At 42.9% G+C, this 17,537-nt stretch overlaps 2 protein-coding genes across 4 annotated transcripts in view; one reads left to right on the top strand and one right to left on the bottom strand.

The window, feature by feature from the left end:
- On the top strand, positions 1 to 15,227 carry RAC1 (Rac family small GTPase 1). 2 transcript variants are annotated; one of them, XM_056334767.1, is made up of 7 exons: positions 1 to 229; positions 7,012 to 7,083; positions 8,490 to 8,607; positions 10,813 to 10,869; positions 12,493 to 12,555; positions 13,289 to 13,448; positions 13,614 to 15,227. In XM_056334767.1, the coding sequence occupies exons 1-7, from the start codon at positions 195 to 197 to the stop codon at positions 13,742 to 13,744; spliced, it is 636 nt and encodes a 211-aa protein (XP_056190742.1). In that variant the 5' UTR covers positions 1 to 194; the 3' UTR covers positions 13,745 to 15,227. The 2 variants fall into 2 exon arrangements, with proteins under 2 accessions (XP_056190742.1, XP_056190743.1); XM_056334768.1 differs by lacking the exon at positions 10,813 to 10,869.
- Positions 14,729 to 17,537, bottom strand: part of DAGLB (diacylglycerol lipase beta) — a 14,144-nt gene continuing 11,335 nt past the window's right edge. For both annotated transcript variants that reach the window (XM_056334765.1, XM_056334766.1), the window contains exon 15: positions 14,729 to 17,045. In XM_056334765.1, the coding sequence (XP_056190740.1) occupies positions 16,853 to 17,045 (193 nt within the window). In that variant the 3' untranslated portion in view covers positions 14,729 to 16,852. The remainder of the gene's footprint in view (positions 17,046 to 17,537) is intronic.

Below are 17,537 nucleotides of genomic sequence, written 5' to 3'. Positions count from 1 at the left end.
GTGGAGCGGCCGCTTCCTGTTTCCCCGCAGTCCTCCCTCTCCCCGCCTTGGGTGGTGGCCGCTGCCTCGTCCCCGCTGCCAGGCACAGGGCGGAGGCGGCCGCGACCCGGTGCGGAGACCGCCGCCGGCTCCCTTCTTGCGCGGCCCTCCCCGCCCCGCTCAGCAGCAGCACCCGCCGCCGCGGCGCAGCCCCGATGCAGGCCATCAAGTGTGTGGTGGTGGGCGACGGGTAAGTGTGAGGGGACCCCTCGGTCGGGCCCTCGCCATGAGGAGCTCCGCCGGCTCCCGGGGGCTGGAGGGGGGGCCCGTGGGGCCGGGAGCGGCGCGGGACGCCCGGGCCCCGCCGCAAGTTGCGGGCGCCCCCGCGGCGGGGCTCGGGCGCGGCCGTGCGGCCCCTGAGGGGCGCGGGGGCTGGCCGGGGTCGGCGGCGAGGCGGGGGTGGGGGCGAGTGGGTGGCGGCCGCGGCTTCCTGCCGGTGGCGGGGGAGGGGAGGGAAGCGTGGGGCACGGCGGGGAGCGCTGCGAGCAAATGGTGGCCGCCGCGGCAGCGGGCGGCGGGGCTGCCGCTGGGGTGTCCCGGGGCGGCGGGGCCCCCGGTGCTGGCTTCCCCCCGAGCCCCGGGTGGCGGCTGGGGATGGCGCCCCGGGGGTGGGCGCTGTGGCGGGGGCCGGGTGACTCGCTGGCGCTGAGGGGAGCGGCTGCCGCGGGCGGGGGGTGTGCGAGGCCTGGGCGGCGGGGCGCCCCCTCCCCCCCCCCGCACCCGTCCCGCGCAGCGCTGGGCGCGCCGGAGCGGGCCGGGTGTGCTGGGGAAAAAACTTACCGCGCTTTAACGATAGGAGAAATTTCATATGGATTTGAAATACCGTTTGTGAAAGTAACACGCTGCTGTTTGTAGCTTAATTTTTGGCATCCGATTCTTGCAGTAAAACTAAGCGAAATGCGCTGAACTCTAAGCGGGTCAGAAACGCTTGTGAGCAGGGGCTGCTTTCTGAGTGTGTGCGGCTGGTCTTGGGGGCTCCTGCCTAAAGGGGGCTAATAAAGCACTTGGAATACGAATAATCAGCGGTTTACTTGCTGCAAAGAACTGTTAGACCTACAGCGTTCTAATATGGTGTTGCTAATATGTGAAACAACTCGAGGATGCTTTGTAGGGTAGAGGTAACCTAAGTTTAGCTGTTGGATTTCAACGCGAGGAATGCTGGAATTGTGGCGAGGAAAGAGTTTGTGTGTTTGCTACTTTTGAATATCCTCCATGATGCTATTCCCCCCAAGTCAGAGGCGTTCTTTCTCTTACTGGATGCTAGAGCTCAGGGGAGCATCATAGGCCAGCTGGAAAACAAGACTTGTCTTACACAGTTTGAGAGGTTTTGGTTTTTTTTTCCCCCCTTAGGAGAAACAAAAATGCCAGTGTAGGCTGAGCATAATTGGTATCACAGCAAACTCCTGTAGATGACAGAGGAGTGAAGTGTAGCTAAATGGTCTTGCCACTGCCTGCAATTTCACGTGGTGGCTTAATCTTCAAATTATTTGTGTGTGGGTTTTTTTTTTGTGGTTTGTTTTTTAAGATGTACCTTTCCTAAAAAGTATGGTTGAAAGATAAATTTACTCTGTGTGACCGATTTGTTTTGACTTGCTGTGTAAGATTTTGAGCAATATGAACATGAAGTGGTATCTTGACAAATGAAGACTTTTCATAGTAAAGTAATTCTTTGATTCCAGATAGGATAACTATGGTTATATTGATTTTTAAAACCAACAAATTTGCTTTTCGACTTTTTTTTTCTTAATTCAACTGAACTGTGTTTGTGGCAATGCTGTAAATAAATGCAATGCATCATTTTGGGTGGGGGAAAAAAGTTCAGTCTACTTCCTCCACTAGATTTGAGAACTCAGCACAGACAAACTGTATAATATTCAGTAATGCATTCAACGAAAGAGTTCTTTACATCATTTGCTTTGTAAACCATCCCAGTTCCTAACATGTTTATTGCTGTTTGTCTTGGAAATGAAAGCAGTGTAATTCTGCCTGAGTTTTGTACATATGTGTGAACAAAATACAGTGGTTCAATTTGTTTTCCTTCTTCCTTAGTTAGAAGCAAGTATCTCTTAAGGCTCCATTCAGGTACAGTTGCTCATTTTTGGTAGCTTTGTATCATTCTCCATTCAGTGTTTTTAAAACATACTTAACTATGTTTCTCTGCGCCGCTGCTTCAAAAGTTCAACCATTACAGGTATTCTAGGAGATGTGTAGTGTTTGGCTTAGATAAGGCTAAAGCCTTAGTGTTTCTGTAAAACAATGCAAGTTAAAGATTTGCTCACGTAATATAAAACTTGGGTATTGTTTTATGTACCCTGCACAAAGATCTGCTAGGAACAAAATAAAGCTGTAGAAGTACCTGTGTGATTATTCTTCTCTTAATTTGTCAATGTGTAGGCTTTCTCATAGGTAACTCATGTTTGTTCTTACAGCTTTGGTTAGTATCTGTTTAGGCAATTAATTTGACTAGAAAAACATGGCATGTGTGTTAGTTGGCTATCATACCCTTTTTTCTTCACTGTGAGGGTGGTGTTGGGGAAAAATAAATGGCAACTGTTGCTTTGACTTCTTGATGATACAGAGCAGTAGGAATGTGCAGGAGAAATGAAGAGTACTCCACTTGAGTAACTGCAGGAATTGCTGTTGATTGACAGTTGAGAAAAAGCATTGGTGTAAGTTATTTTTAGCAGCTTTTGTTTTCACTCTGAAAAGGCAGCTGTTAAGTGGTGTGAAGTCTCCAGTGATGTCGGGGAAGTTCTGCGTTTTTGAGAAACGGTTACTAGATGTGACTAGAAATGGTCACACTTTGCACTCTTTTGTAGGCATTTTTTAATTATAGAAATACTGTAAGAACAAGAGCAGTGAACTAAGAGTCCCTGTTGGGAATTCTGCTTAACTTGAGGCCTTACCTGCTAAAGCCATACTGTATTTGATTTGATAGCTTGTTGAGATAGCTTTGATTTGATAGATTTGTTGAGAAGCCGGGGGGTAGGGTAATCGGCTCCTTGTTGAATGTAGTGCAGTGTTTGTGTAAGATGCTGGACACATCATGTCCCTCCAGTGCAATCTGTAGAGAGTACAGTGGCTTGAAATTTAGGAACTTCTGTTACCAAACTTGTAAAGTAAAAAAAAAAAAAGGCAGCATTGTAGGTACTGAACAGCATATTTAGGAGAGGGTGTGTCACAGCGAGTAAAACAACTTATCTGGCAGAGCTGTATGTAACTAAACCTACTCTAGCAAGAATACTGAACTTTTTGATCTGAGGGTGCTACTAGAGGAATCTCAGCTACTGTTTAATATTTGAGTGAAGACCTGGGCTGTTGTGCATGGTGTCTGCTAAGGGAGGTAGTTCGTGTGGATCAGAGAAAGAAAAATGACATAAAGCTTTTTATGAAGGCTGCTGCCTGTTTGCAGGTATCTGTGTTTCCAGAATTAAACCAGTCAGTACTTTAGCTGGCCTCCACTACCATGGCTGCAAATGGGAACTAAATTCTCCCAAGCAGTTTTTAGTGGCAGGAGGTTCTCAATGATCTGTGCAGCTCTGGTGCGTTTATGGTGGAAGAAATGCTGGTGCAGGTCCTCCAATGGCATTTTCATTGCGTCTTGTGGCTCCCGGCAGCTCTAATGCAGTGGGGAAACTTCATAAAGCTTGTTAGTGTAAATAAGGCCAGGAAAGAGATGACATGTTTTACTTTCAAGAATTAATACATATGCAGTTATATAAATACATTAATTCCTGGATGGTACCTGCAAGCAGTAAGAGACTCGGTACCGTCTTTTGTAAGCCTTTTGCTTATTAAGTGGTTAAAACACTGGATTTCTGTAGGCCATATTTTAAATTACAGTCAAATGTTACTAGTTTCATTTATGTAATAGTGGGTGGACAGAGCTATGATTAAGTAGTTGCTAGAAATCTTGTTATGACTAATCTCGGTTTGGTGTTATTTTAGTTTCTTAGTCTTGGCCTTTACATACAGAGATTTATATTTTGCCAAACAGTTGGAACTCTCTTTAGGGGAGTTGCTTTAATACAGAAGTTGAAAGTATCAAAAAGTTGATAAAATACTTAGAGGATGTACTTTATTTATAATGGTAGGCATTGGTGTTTATTTTTAAGGCCGGTGACCATAATGATCTGATTTGTAGGGCGGTGAGCCAAAAGGCAAGGGAAGCAGGAAACCTAGATGGAGCAAGTCTGAAACAGGGTTGTTGAACGTGTTTGTTCTTGTTTAAATTACTCTGGCCGATTGGTGCTGCAGAAACACACTACAGGCACTTCCAGGCTTGGAATGAAATCTCTCGCCACCTCCTTCCTGCGCTGTTCTGATTAGCCAGAGCAGACTCACCAGTTTCAGTGCAAGGTGAGCAAAGGAGCCTGGGTGCAGAGAAAAGTTCTTGATCCACTGCTGAAAACGGTTGAGTTCGACATTAGTTTGTTAGCAGCTTAGATGACCTGTAATGAACTTACTGGAAAATGAAGCGTCAGACCAACAGGTTCTAGAAGTGTGAGAACACGTAACGTCTGTGCCTAAAGAAATTTCCCAAAGAAGCTGATGGCTTTTGCCCCTCTTGGGATTTTGAAGGTTTTCACATTGTCCTTTGTAAGCTGGACCAGAGTAACCTGCTTTATAGCGTCGTGAGTGCAGTTCAGCAATATATTCAAACGATCTAACTGATAGCTCAGGGAGCTAAAATAGCAAGTTGTCCTTATGGGGGAGGCGGAGTGAGTAGCTTCCCTTAACTCCTAGTTCCAGCTTGTTACAGATTCAGTGAGTGCTAGTGCAAGAGATAAGATGGCATCTTCTCTTTTGACAGCTGTTTAAATTAGTTAGTTGCATTCTCTGCTCCCTGATTCTTTCCCACAGAAGTTTTTGAAGGGCAAATCCCTCCCCTGCTTTTGAACACAAGTGTGTCTTAAGGCTGTTACTACAGGAGAACCTTCAGAGATTGTGCTTCTCAAGAACAGAGTTAAATGCCCCCTCTTGTTGTGTCTTGGTAAAAGAGAGTGCATGCTGAAAGGAAAAAAAAAAAATCCAAACCAAATGCCTCAGACTGTGCAAGGAGCTGACATCTAGTTTCCTTAGAAGCAGCTGTGAAAAGTAATGTGGAAAACTGCCTGGTATGATCAGAGTGAGCTGCAGCAGATGGGATGTTAAGCTAGGTGTCAGATGAGAAACATAAAATTACAATTAAAAAATGGGCTTGTAAGATAAAATCCTAGGTAATTTTGCACACTGAAGCAACTTTTCCATAGCTCAGGCATTTAAGCTGATGTTGTCAGATGCTGCTATCAAGTAATGTCTTGGGCTAAGGCAGTATGGAACTGCTTGAAGTTTAATGGACACTTGTTACAGATTGAGCTACAACGTACGGGCTAACTTGTGGTTGTGACAAAGCTCAAATTTACTTAACCTGGCTTAAACTGTGAGTCACTAGGCAAGGGTGGTTGGTTAATATTGAGTGTGAAATCATTTTAAATAATGTTTTAAAGACACCCTTTGGGAAGGGACAGTTCACGTGCTTCCAAATAAAGAGAAGAAATGCAGTGACTTAAGTGGATGTTACATAGTAAAATTCAGATAGGAATGCCTCAAAACGCTTGCAGCTGGAGAAAGCCCTTCACTAAAGCTTATTGCTGAGTTACTTTTTTTTTTTCTTCTGCAGAAGCTAAAGGTTAATAGGGTATTTTTAGTAATAGCATTTAGTTCTCGGGGGTTTTTTGTTTGTTTTGGTTTTATATTAACTGTAGTTCTAGACTAAAACTGTAATGAGTTCCTTCAGCTTGTGAAAGATTTTGTTCAGGAGGCTCGTGAGTCAAGCCTAACACTAATGGCAAGATTATATGTGTGAGTACAGTATGGTTTCACAGTTACTGCTGACTTGCTTTGAGCAAATCCTTGTATGATAAAACATCTGCAAGACAATGCATTTTTCCTTGTATGGGAGTTTGTCTGGATCAGGAGTGATCAGGGAAGACTGTAAGGCTAGCTGGGCACTATTGCTTTTGAGGAACTAGTTGCACACTCACCCCTGGAATCTCTCGCACTGTTAAAAGGATTATGCGCTTCAAGTGAGAAGCCAGCCTGGGAACCTGTCTGCAGTGTTAGAAACACACTTTGTAGGGTCTATTTTAAAAAAGAAATGTCCGCTCTTGTGTCTTCCAACCCTTTGACTGAAACTAACACAAATTCAGTGGTGTCGTTAATCTGATGTTTGACTTGAGATATAAGATGCGGGGAGGGAAGGAGCTGGCTGCCAGAGTTTTGATGGAAACCTGGAAAAGAACCTTCTCCTGCCCCCATTTGAGGCTGTTCAGAGTTGGATTGGTGGGGAAAGGTTTTGTGTTCCAAGCTCTCCAATATTGGAATGTAATTTATAGATAAATCAGTTAATGAAATGTTTGAATAGTTGATGAATGCATGTGGGGGGTAATTTTGCAATAGCAATAAATATTGTGAGGATTATACTTATTTTTTTATTTGCTCCTCAAATACTCAAAAGTAACAGTGTGTTGGGAAATAGTATTTTCAAGCTTTTTCAAACTTTACTTATGTGAAAGTATACCATTTCCTGGAAAAGATAACAGTTTTGGTATTGTGTAAAAGGTATCTGGAAATACTTTTCAGGGTCATCTTTAAATTCAGGGAGCTGGAGTAAGGCAGTGTTGAGTACTAATACCTGCAAGTCATCTGACTGAATAGTCTCATTAATACTTGTGGGTTCTTTTTGTCTAAAGATTAACAAAATTTGGTAATTTACTAGTTTTAAAAATGGATGTTTATATTAGGTGTGTTTGTATTGCCAGCAGTTTTAAGGCTACAGTCTCTTAGCTGTTTTCTTGCACAATAGTGACTACTGACAGTCAGTTGTTCCTTGGGTGGCTGGATGTAATCGGTCTTCTTCCCTAAAAGCAATATTATTTCTCATTGTTCAAGGTGAATGTGTTTTACATGTAAACTTTCTCTTTTTTACAGTGCTGTAGGTAAAACATGCCTACTCATCAGTTACACAACCAATGCATTTCCTGGAGAATATATACCCACTGTGTAAGTATTTATAAAATCCCAAGAACTCATTTTTGTCAACTCCTCCGTGGTTACTGCCGTTCCATATTCCTTATTTGAATTGGCTGCGAGCACCCCCCAGATTCATCTTCAGTGTTTAACTGAGTGTCTCTGTGTGTGTAAGGAGAAGCACTTTGGGCTTTTACTGCTCAGCACAGTCATAGCAGTGCTTGTTCATGCTCCATCAGCTTTGCGCCTCTGCTCTCTAGGCCTACTGGGGACTCTGAGTTTATTGGGGACTAATATTTACTAACATTTTATCAGATGCTGTTCTCTTTAAAATTCTGTGTTATTTCTGTCTTCAGTATCATTCATAATAAGCAGTCCCAAGGCTGAACAGCTTGGAAAACATCATATCATCAGAAATGGTTGCTTATATGACTAGAGATTTTTTGTTTTATTTGTTCCTTCTACTTTTTTGTGCTACCGCCCATCCTGTGCTAAGCCAGCCACAGCTCTGTAGCTCCTTAGACAAGATTGTGGGGACTCATTTATTTTGGTGCTTCCCACTTTCCTGCATGTAAGGATTTGTCAGTATCAGTATTAGTGTAGTTCTCTTTTTGAGTGCCTGGTGTGGGGAGGGTTCTGTACATGAGCAGCTGCTTTGCCCTGTTTGGATATGTCTATGCTTATCTGGCTATCTTGCTGTTTGTTAAGTATTGGTGAGTTTTTCAGATAACACAATACATTCTAATGGGATTTACAGATGACTCGCATTACCTTTCCAAGGCCTTGTCGTAATTACTCCTGTTTCCTTATTTTGGTCTTAAAATTCAGATTTTTGCATTATAGTATGCTTGTGTTCCCAGTGAACTTCATTCATTTAGCCTTAACAAGTCATTAAAACCTCTGTGCCTGCAGTAGCAGTGAGATAAAAACTACACCTGTACTGGCCACTGGTAATTAACTTTGGTATTTCATTGGAGGGGGTTTTGATTAGCAGCATTAGTAAGCCGGTTTTTTTATTACCTGCTGTTGGCATTGAGAATTCCTTGGTTGTTGCTCATGTATCTTCTATTTTAAGTCTTACAAAACGAGACAGATTAACTTGTTGAATGTCCCACTAAGACTGGAAAGTGTTTGCAAAGTGCATCACTTGCTTCCCCCCAGTTACTGAGATTAGCACTTCCTTTGGAAGAGCGGTGAAATAGATGACTTCGGCACAGGCTGGACCAAGTCTGCTGTGCTTATTTTTTCCTTCCATTACCCGAACCAGGCTCAGTATTTAAAGAACAACTTTACTGTTTCTGGGGAGCAGAAAGATGCAATAAAAATGTTTCCGTTTGCAGTGTTCCCAATTAGAACTCTGTAGGAAAAAGTCCTTGGGTGCCCTGTTTTACTGCAAGTCTGATGCAGCTAACTTTTTTTTTATTTATTTTATTATTTAGCTTTGACAACTACTCTGCTAATGTAATGGTTGATGGAAAACCGGTCAACCTGGGTTTGTGGGATACAGCTGGTCAAGAGGACTATGACAGACTACGTCCGCTCTCCTATCCGCAAACAGTAAGAACTACAGTGTGAAACTAGAAAGAATCTGTACAGCTTTGTCTTAACGTAAAGTTTATTTTTTGAACGCAAGGCCAATGTTGTCACATCTGGAGTTGGATTTCTTAGTGACTCACTGCAAGCTACCTTCCTTCGTCCTGTGTGCTGTAGCTGTAGTGTTAAATTTTTGATGTGTGTACAGTTGTACAAATGTTAAAATTTGCATGCTTGCATATTTGCGTGCACTGATACTTGTTGGCTTTTGTGTAGTTGCAGCCTCAGAAGCAGCTAGAATGCTTGTTGTTAAATGTAACACCCCCCCAGACAAAACCAAAACCCCTTGGTGAATAGTCCCATCAGCTAGTCCATTGATGTTAAGGTCTGTCTGCCAAAAGCAGGGTTTGTTTTTGTTTTTAGGCTAATGTTTGGCTGCAACCTGACACTGTCACTGCTAAGCACTTGATATTGTTTAGTCTCTGTGAAGATGTTGCAAATATGAAAGAGGCAGTAGTGAATGAAGATATTATTGGTATTGACAGAGGCTGCTCGGAGCTTTCAAATGTACTTAAGCCCGTGGTTATTTTATTATTTACTGTAGTCTGTGCTGTAACATCACTACAAATGTGCTTCTGTCTTCTGTGCTTGCAACTGGTTAAGTCCTGTCTGTGCGCTGCATCTTTCCTTGTGTAAGGAAAATGCTGAAGTAATCCGCTCTTTTCTTCCCAGTTTGACTTCGCTACAGTTAATCTTTGTAGACGCTGGTTTTCTAGTCTCCAGAGCTGTTGCTTATATATCTGGTGGGGCTGTGCTTTAAGTAAAGGCGTTTTTTTTTTTTTGCATTAATTACTGTTGTTGTTAATGGTCAAATATATGTTCAATGCTGATAATGTAAAATGCAGAATTGTGCCAGTTACTGCACAGCATAACTGCTTTCTTGAATAATACATATCTCATTTAAGGAGCTCTGGTGCTTTTTTAGAGAACTGTCTTAATTCACAATTTTCCTTAATTCGCTGCTCACTAACTCTTACAGTTAGGCTTTCCCATCAGTTACGATACCCAAGATAGATATGAACTCGTCAGTTATAGGCATCTCTGCTAGAAATGCGAAATATATCTTTCCTAGGAAGAGAGACGATGGAAGGCTGTTTTTCTCCAATACTTAAACATTTATAGGATACTTAGAACTTAAGCTTTACTTAACATCATAAAAATATTTTTTAAAAAGTGTCTCAGGGTATAAAAAGATATGCATGTGCGTGTCTTAAGCCTGCTAAAATAACTGTGGCTTTCTGATAGACTCCAAAAGAATTCTATGTCAATCTAAGCATATTTTTGGGGAAAAAAATTGCTTCTGTACAAGCATGTGTAACTGTTAAGGTTTGAAGTATTTCCAGTTATTTGGATTGTTTTATACAGCAGAGGATGAAACAGGGTGGTAAGTCTTTAACTTCTAATGGAGCAGTCTTCAGATTCTAGATTGCGCAACATGCAAGACCCATCATCACTTACAGGACAAAAACCCCATGAAACGAACAAAGCATAGAGGAGGAGGGTGGAGCTGATGATGAAGCCCAAGGTTTTAGGATCTGCGTTCGGCCTCCCTCTTCCTTCACTGTGCTGTTTGAAACTCGCCCCTCACATGTTCTTGGGGCCCTCGGTTTCTTGTGCACTTGAAGGACCTTCTGGGCAGGGTGAAAGCAGGTGTTGCTGGTGACTTGGCCAGTAGGTGTACCTCTGTTGGTCACCCAGCAGTTCAGCAGCTGGTAACTTCACAGGAAGGACTTTGCCTTAGTGGAGGAGTTAATTTGTATCTTTCTTCCCCCTCCTTAAAATATACAGGAATTTAATACCTTCTCCTGAATGTATTTGAAATCTACCAGTGTCTCAAAGTATTTGGGGAAGGAAGCAGTTGGGAGAAAGGGTGGTTAACTGTGTTTGTTCAGGAGACCAAAGCAAAAAGAAAATTCAGTTAGGAGGATGCTTCCCCTGGAGGTTTGCTCTTGCAAGTTCCCTCTGCCAGTGCAGGCAGGCATCGACGGGTTTCTGGGGAAGCCTGGTGGTCTGGTCTGGGTGCAGGTGGTTGGTTGTGCCGAGTAACAGGGCAGCGTCTCTCTTAAGAAGAAAAGCCACATTGCGAGTACTTGTGAGCACAAATTGCTGCCTGAGAACCTTTTCCCTTAAATCCATTTTAGGAGTAACTTTATCTCCTACTGTTATTAGGTTGGAGGAACCAATGGTAAGAATATATCTTCCAGTCTGACAGATCAACCCATTGCCGTATGTAAAACTTTAAATAAACTTCAGTTCCAAGTTCTGTCATCTTGTCTTGCCTATGATAGTGATAAATTGGCCCCTATTTTTTAAACAACTACTTTTCTTGGAACTATCGAGTTGCAAGTCTGAGAACTCTGTTACCAAATCTCCTTGTGAGTTGTCAAGACTAAACCATTTCTTACAAATAAATACCTTTTCCTCCTATTTATGAAGATTGGTAGTGTGAAAGACACCTGAAATCTACGAATAATTCCACGTGGTTACACTGGATTTTTTGATCTCTGGAGCCAGTGAAGGAGAGAGTCTGCATAATGCGCAGACCGACCTTCAGTCACCACAAACCTGCAGAATTGGAAAACAGAAGTAGTGGCCATAGTATCACCTTATTTGATGTTGTTTCTTTCTTCTTCTGGGACGCTGCTACGGAAACTTGTTGGGGTGATGCATGAACAACTGGGTTGCAAGTGCTTAGCAGTGCAGATGTCAGATGCTGACCTAACAAAATGCCTTGAAATGCAGCACAATCAACTAACATTCTGAAACATCTGATTCTTTAACACATTTGGTACCGGCATAAGTACGGATGCAGAGGTACGTGGGGGGAAGCTGGGCTTGTTCGAGAGATGCTTATTGAGCTCAGGGTCATACGGTAAGACGATAAGTCTTCATCAGCTTAGGCAATTAATTTTGTAGTTATTCTGTGTGCTTGTAGAGTGCAGGTTGAAGTGTACACTGTACAGCAGTTAGTGTAAACATGTGCTCTAAGCTACATTTACTCTTAAGGATCTTTTGCCTTCAGTTGAAAAGGGAGATGTGCAAGATCCCTAAAAATGCCCGCTTTTCTCTCTTCTTTCTCATTATTTAGAAGGGGAAGGAGGGAGCTTTGAGGTTTTTAATACCCTTCTCACTCCTAATCTAGTTATAGAGAAATTCTGAAATCTCTTTCTACTGATATTCAGAAGAAGTGACAGTTCTACAAGATTATTCCGATTTGGGCATGGAAGTAATAATTGTAGACATTATCATAGTTTGGTTTTTTTTTTTTAATTCTATACTGTATACTTTGCCTCTGCAAGTCAAGACTAGAGTAGTACGTTAATAGTCTATTCATATTTTTAAAAATCAGTGCCAGTGGTTAACATGTTTGCAACATCCTGTGCTGATGAGTTACACGTAAAGGCTTAAATCACTCTAGGGTCTGCAGAGAGCATCCAGCCCTGGGTTAGGAGCCAGTCTGGTGGCTCCTCATTGCTCCCTGTGTTTTGTCAGGGATCTGAAGTATTTTGTGGGGTTTTTTTTCTGAATGTTGGTGAGGGAGAAGAAGTGACACTTAGGGGGAAAAAAGTTTCTGGAATGCAACAGTGTAAGCATCTTAGTGGCTGGCCACTGCAATAGCTGGTTATGAACTTGACTATGATCTGTCTGTTGGCGTCGTCCCCCCTTTTGTGTCTGCTTGTAGCTGCCTGGGAATGGATTTCCCACTGGGAAAGCCCCTCTGTCGTGTGCAGCTGTATCGCTGACCTTGCCTGTGGCAAGTGTGATACAGGTGCTGGGGTTATTGGCCTTTTCATGCCGTTTTTGTAAGGGTTGCTCTGCTGGGCTGACTTCTACCACCTTGTTTTGTAGGATGTCTTCTTAATCTGCTTTTCCCTTGTGAGTCCCGCTTCCTTTGAAAATGTCCGTGCTAAGGTAAGTACGAGCTGCTATCGTGTTATTTCTATAAGCATTCGACATACTGTTTGCTTTACAACAGTGGCTGGAAAATATTAGGTGGTTTTAAAAAAATTCTTTTTTTGGCAGGCAATGTGAAATTCAGTTTGAAAAGACAGAAATCTATTTACCTAACTGATAAGCTGTGGAAGTTCAGGGCATGTGAAACACTCCCAAGTATGAATTGGATTGATGAATCCTTGATGCATTGATGGGATAACAGTAATTCAAGAGTGTTCAGCCAACAAGGTGCTAAAATTGCAACCAGCACCTTTCCTTTCAATGCACTTTAAAAAAAAATATTAAAAAGCAAACGCATCTAAGAATCAGGTTGATACACTTGTTTCTTGCATCAGCCAGCATTCTACCACATATGCTGCTGCTGTTGCAGTCTTTCATGTCCTTAGACAACTCATCTGTACGGCACGGTGGAGACTTCACAATTAGGAGTAGTCTCCAAGGGCTAGGGAAGTGCAGGGTGGGGGGTTCTGTGATGTGTGGAGAAAATACAGCCCTTAATAGGGTGGATTTTCACAGTCAAAATACCTGTTGGCTTCACTAAAACTCGCTGCAGTTGTATGTTCTTTCCTACTACTGCCTTACGAGGTCTTACATTCCCTTTACTCTTTGACTACCATGAAGGACGCTGAGCCTTTCTGTCCAGAGCCTTCACGGAAACCTGCCCCCCCCCCCCCCCTCTGTTTTTTTGCAGTGGTATCCTGAGGTGCGGCACCATTGTCCCAACACCCCCATCATCTTAGTGGGTACCAAACTCGATCTCCGGGATGATAAGGACACTATTGAAAAACTGAAGGAGAAGAAGCTGACTCCTATCACCTACCCACAGGGCCTTGCCATGGCAAAAGAGATCGGTATGATGGTGATGGCGTGTTATTGTTGACTTAATCCAAATTTTGCTTGTGGAAGATGCTGTACCCTTAATTAAAATAAAGGCCTGGCTTTTGTTGCGGAGTTAGCTAAAGTGGTACTGCTCTAACTGGAAAACTGCTTTGTAAACTGCCTTTTGCTTTCCACAGGTGCAGTGAAATACCTGGAATGCTCAGCACTTACGCAGCGAGGCCTCAAGACAGTGTTTGATGAAGCTATCCGAGCAGTTCTGTGCCCCCCTCCTGTAAAGAAGAGGAAGAGAAAATGTCTGCTGCTGTAAACGTTACCCTCCCCCACCCCACTCCAAACCCTGTGCTTTGCTCGGAACAATGGAGCATTCACACTCAATGCCAAGTTTTTCTGTTATAAATTAGTTCTCTTCCATAAATTCTAGAACCAATCAACAATTTCAGTTTCATTTGTTTAAAAGTGTGGAAGTCACCTTGCATTCTTTTAAAAGCAAACTCTGGAAAAGTCAAACCTATGTAAAGCCTTATTTTTAAAATCCTGTTCTTGCTCAATTAAGTGTTGCCAAACTATCTGCTGAACTAAGTTGCATTGTTGTGCTACAAACACTAAGCACTAAACTTTTTTAAAGATTCTTCTTGAAGATGACTCTAATTTCTGGTAGGAAATGCAAAAACACTTTCTAGTTTTTCACAGTAAGTAACAGTACCGGGTAATTAGCAAAACACTGCACTCTAATGTGTTTTCTTATTAAATGTTTTCTCAACCTAGTCATTGCCTAGTGTTGTGTATCAAACCTGGATCTCTGACAATGACTGACACTCTCGAGTCACAGTGTAAAATGCTTTATCGTTGGTAAGGGCTTGGTTGCAATCTAGTTCTTGCTGCTGTGATTTTAAAAATAAATAAATAACTATTCTTACTGAAGTGTATCTAGTCCTTTTGACAGCATTGTATTGTGGTGGATTAATGAAATAGTGGGTTGGAGCCGATGCTAGTGCCAGACAGTATTTCCACACTGTACAGATGACTTACACTACACTGCCAGGGTAGTTACATGGAATTAGTTGATTTTTTTAGTGCAGGTTGAAGTTGGTGACTGTTTTCCCAGAGGTGGAGTAGTGGAAGAGGTTGGTGTCCATAGGTAAATTCCTTTGAATTTCAAGGAGGGCATTCATTTATGTACAACTCTGAACCAGCCACTCCCACAACTGTTGTGTGGTAAATGCTTTTCTTGTAGAATCTCTTCTTACTGAGCAATATAACTTGTATTTTAAAACCTTTCTGGTGATAGAAATTTGCTTTTTTTTTTTTTGTGTAGAGTAGAACATTCAAGCATATCCTCATTTTCCTGTTACTTCTGACCCAGTAAGTTATATGCTTTCTGAGGTGCTTTTAGTCTTATTAACTAGGTGTAAAAATCATGTGAAGCAGCTTTACACATTTTAGTAATTTTTATATTTTAAACCTCTACAAACCATGAATCTTCTCAAATATTATTTGCAAGACATCCCCACCACTGTAACATGACTAATGCAGATGAGTGTTCTTTATGTCACTACATGTCCGTGTGCAGCATAGATTGAATAATGGTAACTTGGGTCTGTGAGGTTCTGTAAATTAGTGCTAATGTTCTGTACATTCTAAACTGGCAGGAATATGATGTTGAACTACACCCTTCAACCACTAAAGCAAAATTTAAAAGTTGCGAAATTGTGACATTTTTACATTGATCTTTTGCTAATGCAATTAGCAGTATGTTTTGCATGTATGACTTAATAAATCCTTGAATCACATGTGTGGTGATGTCTGAGTTTCTGAGCAAGCATTCTCATTCCTGTACTGCTATGAGTGCATGTTCTCCCGGAGCCAGCAGCAGTGTGGTGTGCTTGTCTCCTCAGGGCCGTGTGTGCTTAACCACAAGCTCCTGCTTGTGCACAAGAATTAAATACAGTACGCAGCCACATTTTTTCAGAGGCCCTGCACTGTTTGAGTTGTTACTAGCTGCTGCTGAGAGCCAGGGGAGAAAACCCCCACCTGTTTCACTATTGTATGCAAACAAAAGTGCTTTTCTTCTAAAACTGTTACTTTAATGGTTTGTAAAATGATGGCACTGGTGCAGTACAGCTTGTGCTTAAATGCCTCAGATTTTAGCCGTTTAAATCTGATAACCATGCTGTGTTTGTTAGCTGCCCTGTCTCCAGGGCAGTAGCAGGCAGTCCTGCTGCTCTCTCCTCTCCCTAGAGGCTGGTCCTGCTCCACAGGCAGTGGCAGGGGACACCGCAGCACCACTGGGGCCTGCCTGGGGTGCTGCCAGGCCCTTTGCTGCTGGTGTGGACTTACCTTGCTGCACTGCATCTAGCTCTGAACAGCTATAAAATAGTAAGCAGCATACCTGAATGTAAGAAGACAAATTTTTAGAGTGCATTTTATTTTGTCTCCGCATTAAGTATCACAGCAAGAACACCCACTCACATCACATCATATTAATAAGAAATGCTGCTGAGCCTTAAAACAAAAAGAGTTAAGATAGTTGTACACTAGAAATGAGAAATTCATTTTTAAAATCCGTACAACTGGTTGTACATTTTTGGCAGAATTAGGTAGGCGCTCTCAACAGTTGGAGCTAGAGCTAGTGACTAATATATATGAACAATACAATTTTTTTTTCCTTCTCATAAGTAGTTACGAGATTAGTTTGAAATCAATAAAAATAATCATGTGGATCAACAAATACAAAAGACGGGTAGATTAAAGAATATTGCACATGTATATCCGAGCAGCATTTCACAACACCATCCCTGCCACGCCCCTATCTGTAAGAAAAACAGTGCAATCAATCAGAACTGCCTGATTAAAAACCAGCATGGGTGGCCTGCCCGCTGCCACCAGCTCGCTCACTTACCCACCTCCAGCCACTGCACGGGTGCCACCTCACGTGCTGCAGCAGTGTGGTCACAGCACTCCTGTCCCGCAGCACCTGCCAGGCTTTGCAAAGGTGGGTCACGGGGTGCAGAGACAACGGTGTGAAGTGAATTCAAAGCAGAACCAGCGCTTAAAATGCCAGGTCGGACAGAGCTCTGCTCTAACACACAGGCCAAGCTGTCCTCACGCATGCACCTGCGCTGGGCAAGTATTCCGTCGAGGCCGCAGCCCGTGCGCCAGTGTACGCAGGCGTGGCTGGAGCCTGTCACACTGCTCCGTTCTGTAAAAGCTCAACTTTCAGCATAAATGGAGAATCTGTGCTTTAACCAGCACAATGTCACTCGAGGTTGCTGCAGAGGCAAGGGCATCACCACCCTTGTTTATTTTATGCAATGTGAGAAAAGTACTGAAATCCACTTAGGAATGGAAGTGGAACGTGTCCTGAATACTTGAAACCTGCAATAAAAAACCCCCACACCTCATCTTCGAGCTTGGGTTATACCACATCGGTGTTACATTCTCGTGCCTGACAAGAAATGCACGATCCATGTTCCTGAGTCAAACTGTTCAGCGCTTTGAGCACAACATCTGGCATGTGGTCTGTTATCATCTTGGGACTTATTAAAATGCTGCTGAAGACAGTTTCATTTGACCATCTTGCCGTATATTTAGTATCTGAAGAGCACAACCTAAAAAAACCAAACCACACCACAAAAAAACAATGGCTGAGATTGTCAGAACTGGTGCTTGATGCCAAGCCTGGAACAGAGAACCTGAAGACTTCTGACCTTGCTCAGGAACCAGAATGTTCTCACAGGATGAGGCGGGCTCCCAAGGAGCTACACCTCTGACCCGCAGCAAACAGCTGGAAATGCTGCAATTAAATGTGCCTGCAGGCAGAACTACGCCAAATACGCTGCACCTTAACAGTGAAAGCAGCTATCGAATGCTGCTGCTCAAAGACTGCTACCAGGACGTGAGAGTGCAAGACCTGCTGCCTCATGTAGGAGCTGCAGCATGCCAAAGCCAGACTGAACAGTCTTGCTATTTAAAATCATCACCTGAGCGGGCAGAAAAAGGCACACAGGCACAGAGGAACAGGGCTTGAAGTGAAACAGAAAGCAGCAGGGAGACACAGAATAAAAACTGAAAGGCTGGCTAATGCGTAATAACCAAAGACG

This window comes from Falco biarmicus, chromosome 4 (assembly GCF_023638135.1).
Source record: "Falco biarmicus isolate bFalBia1 chromosome 4, bFalBia1.pri, whole genome shotgun sequence".
Taxonomy (NCBI): Eukaryota; Metazoa; Chordata; class Aves; order Falconiformes; family Falconidae; genus Falco; species Falco biarmicus.
Note: the sequence above shows the minus strand (reverse complement) of the source record. Positions and strands in the feature narration are given on the sequence as shown.

Bases quoted from the DNA above. Each gene is read 5' to 3' on its own strand.
- RAC1 (XM_056334767.1), top strand. From the start codon at position 195: ATGCAGGCCATCAAGTGTGTGGTGGTGGGCGACGG. The intron at 230-7,011 runs GTAAGTGTGAGG...TCTTTTTTACAG, and splicing joins TGTGTGGTGGTGGGCGACGG to TGCTGTAGGTAAAACATGCC. The intron at 7,084-8,489 runs GTAAGTATTTAT...TTTATTATTTAG, and splicing joins GGAGAATATATACCCACTGT to CTTTGACAACTACTCTGCTA.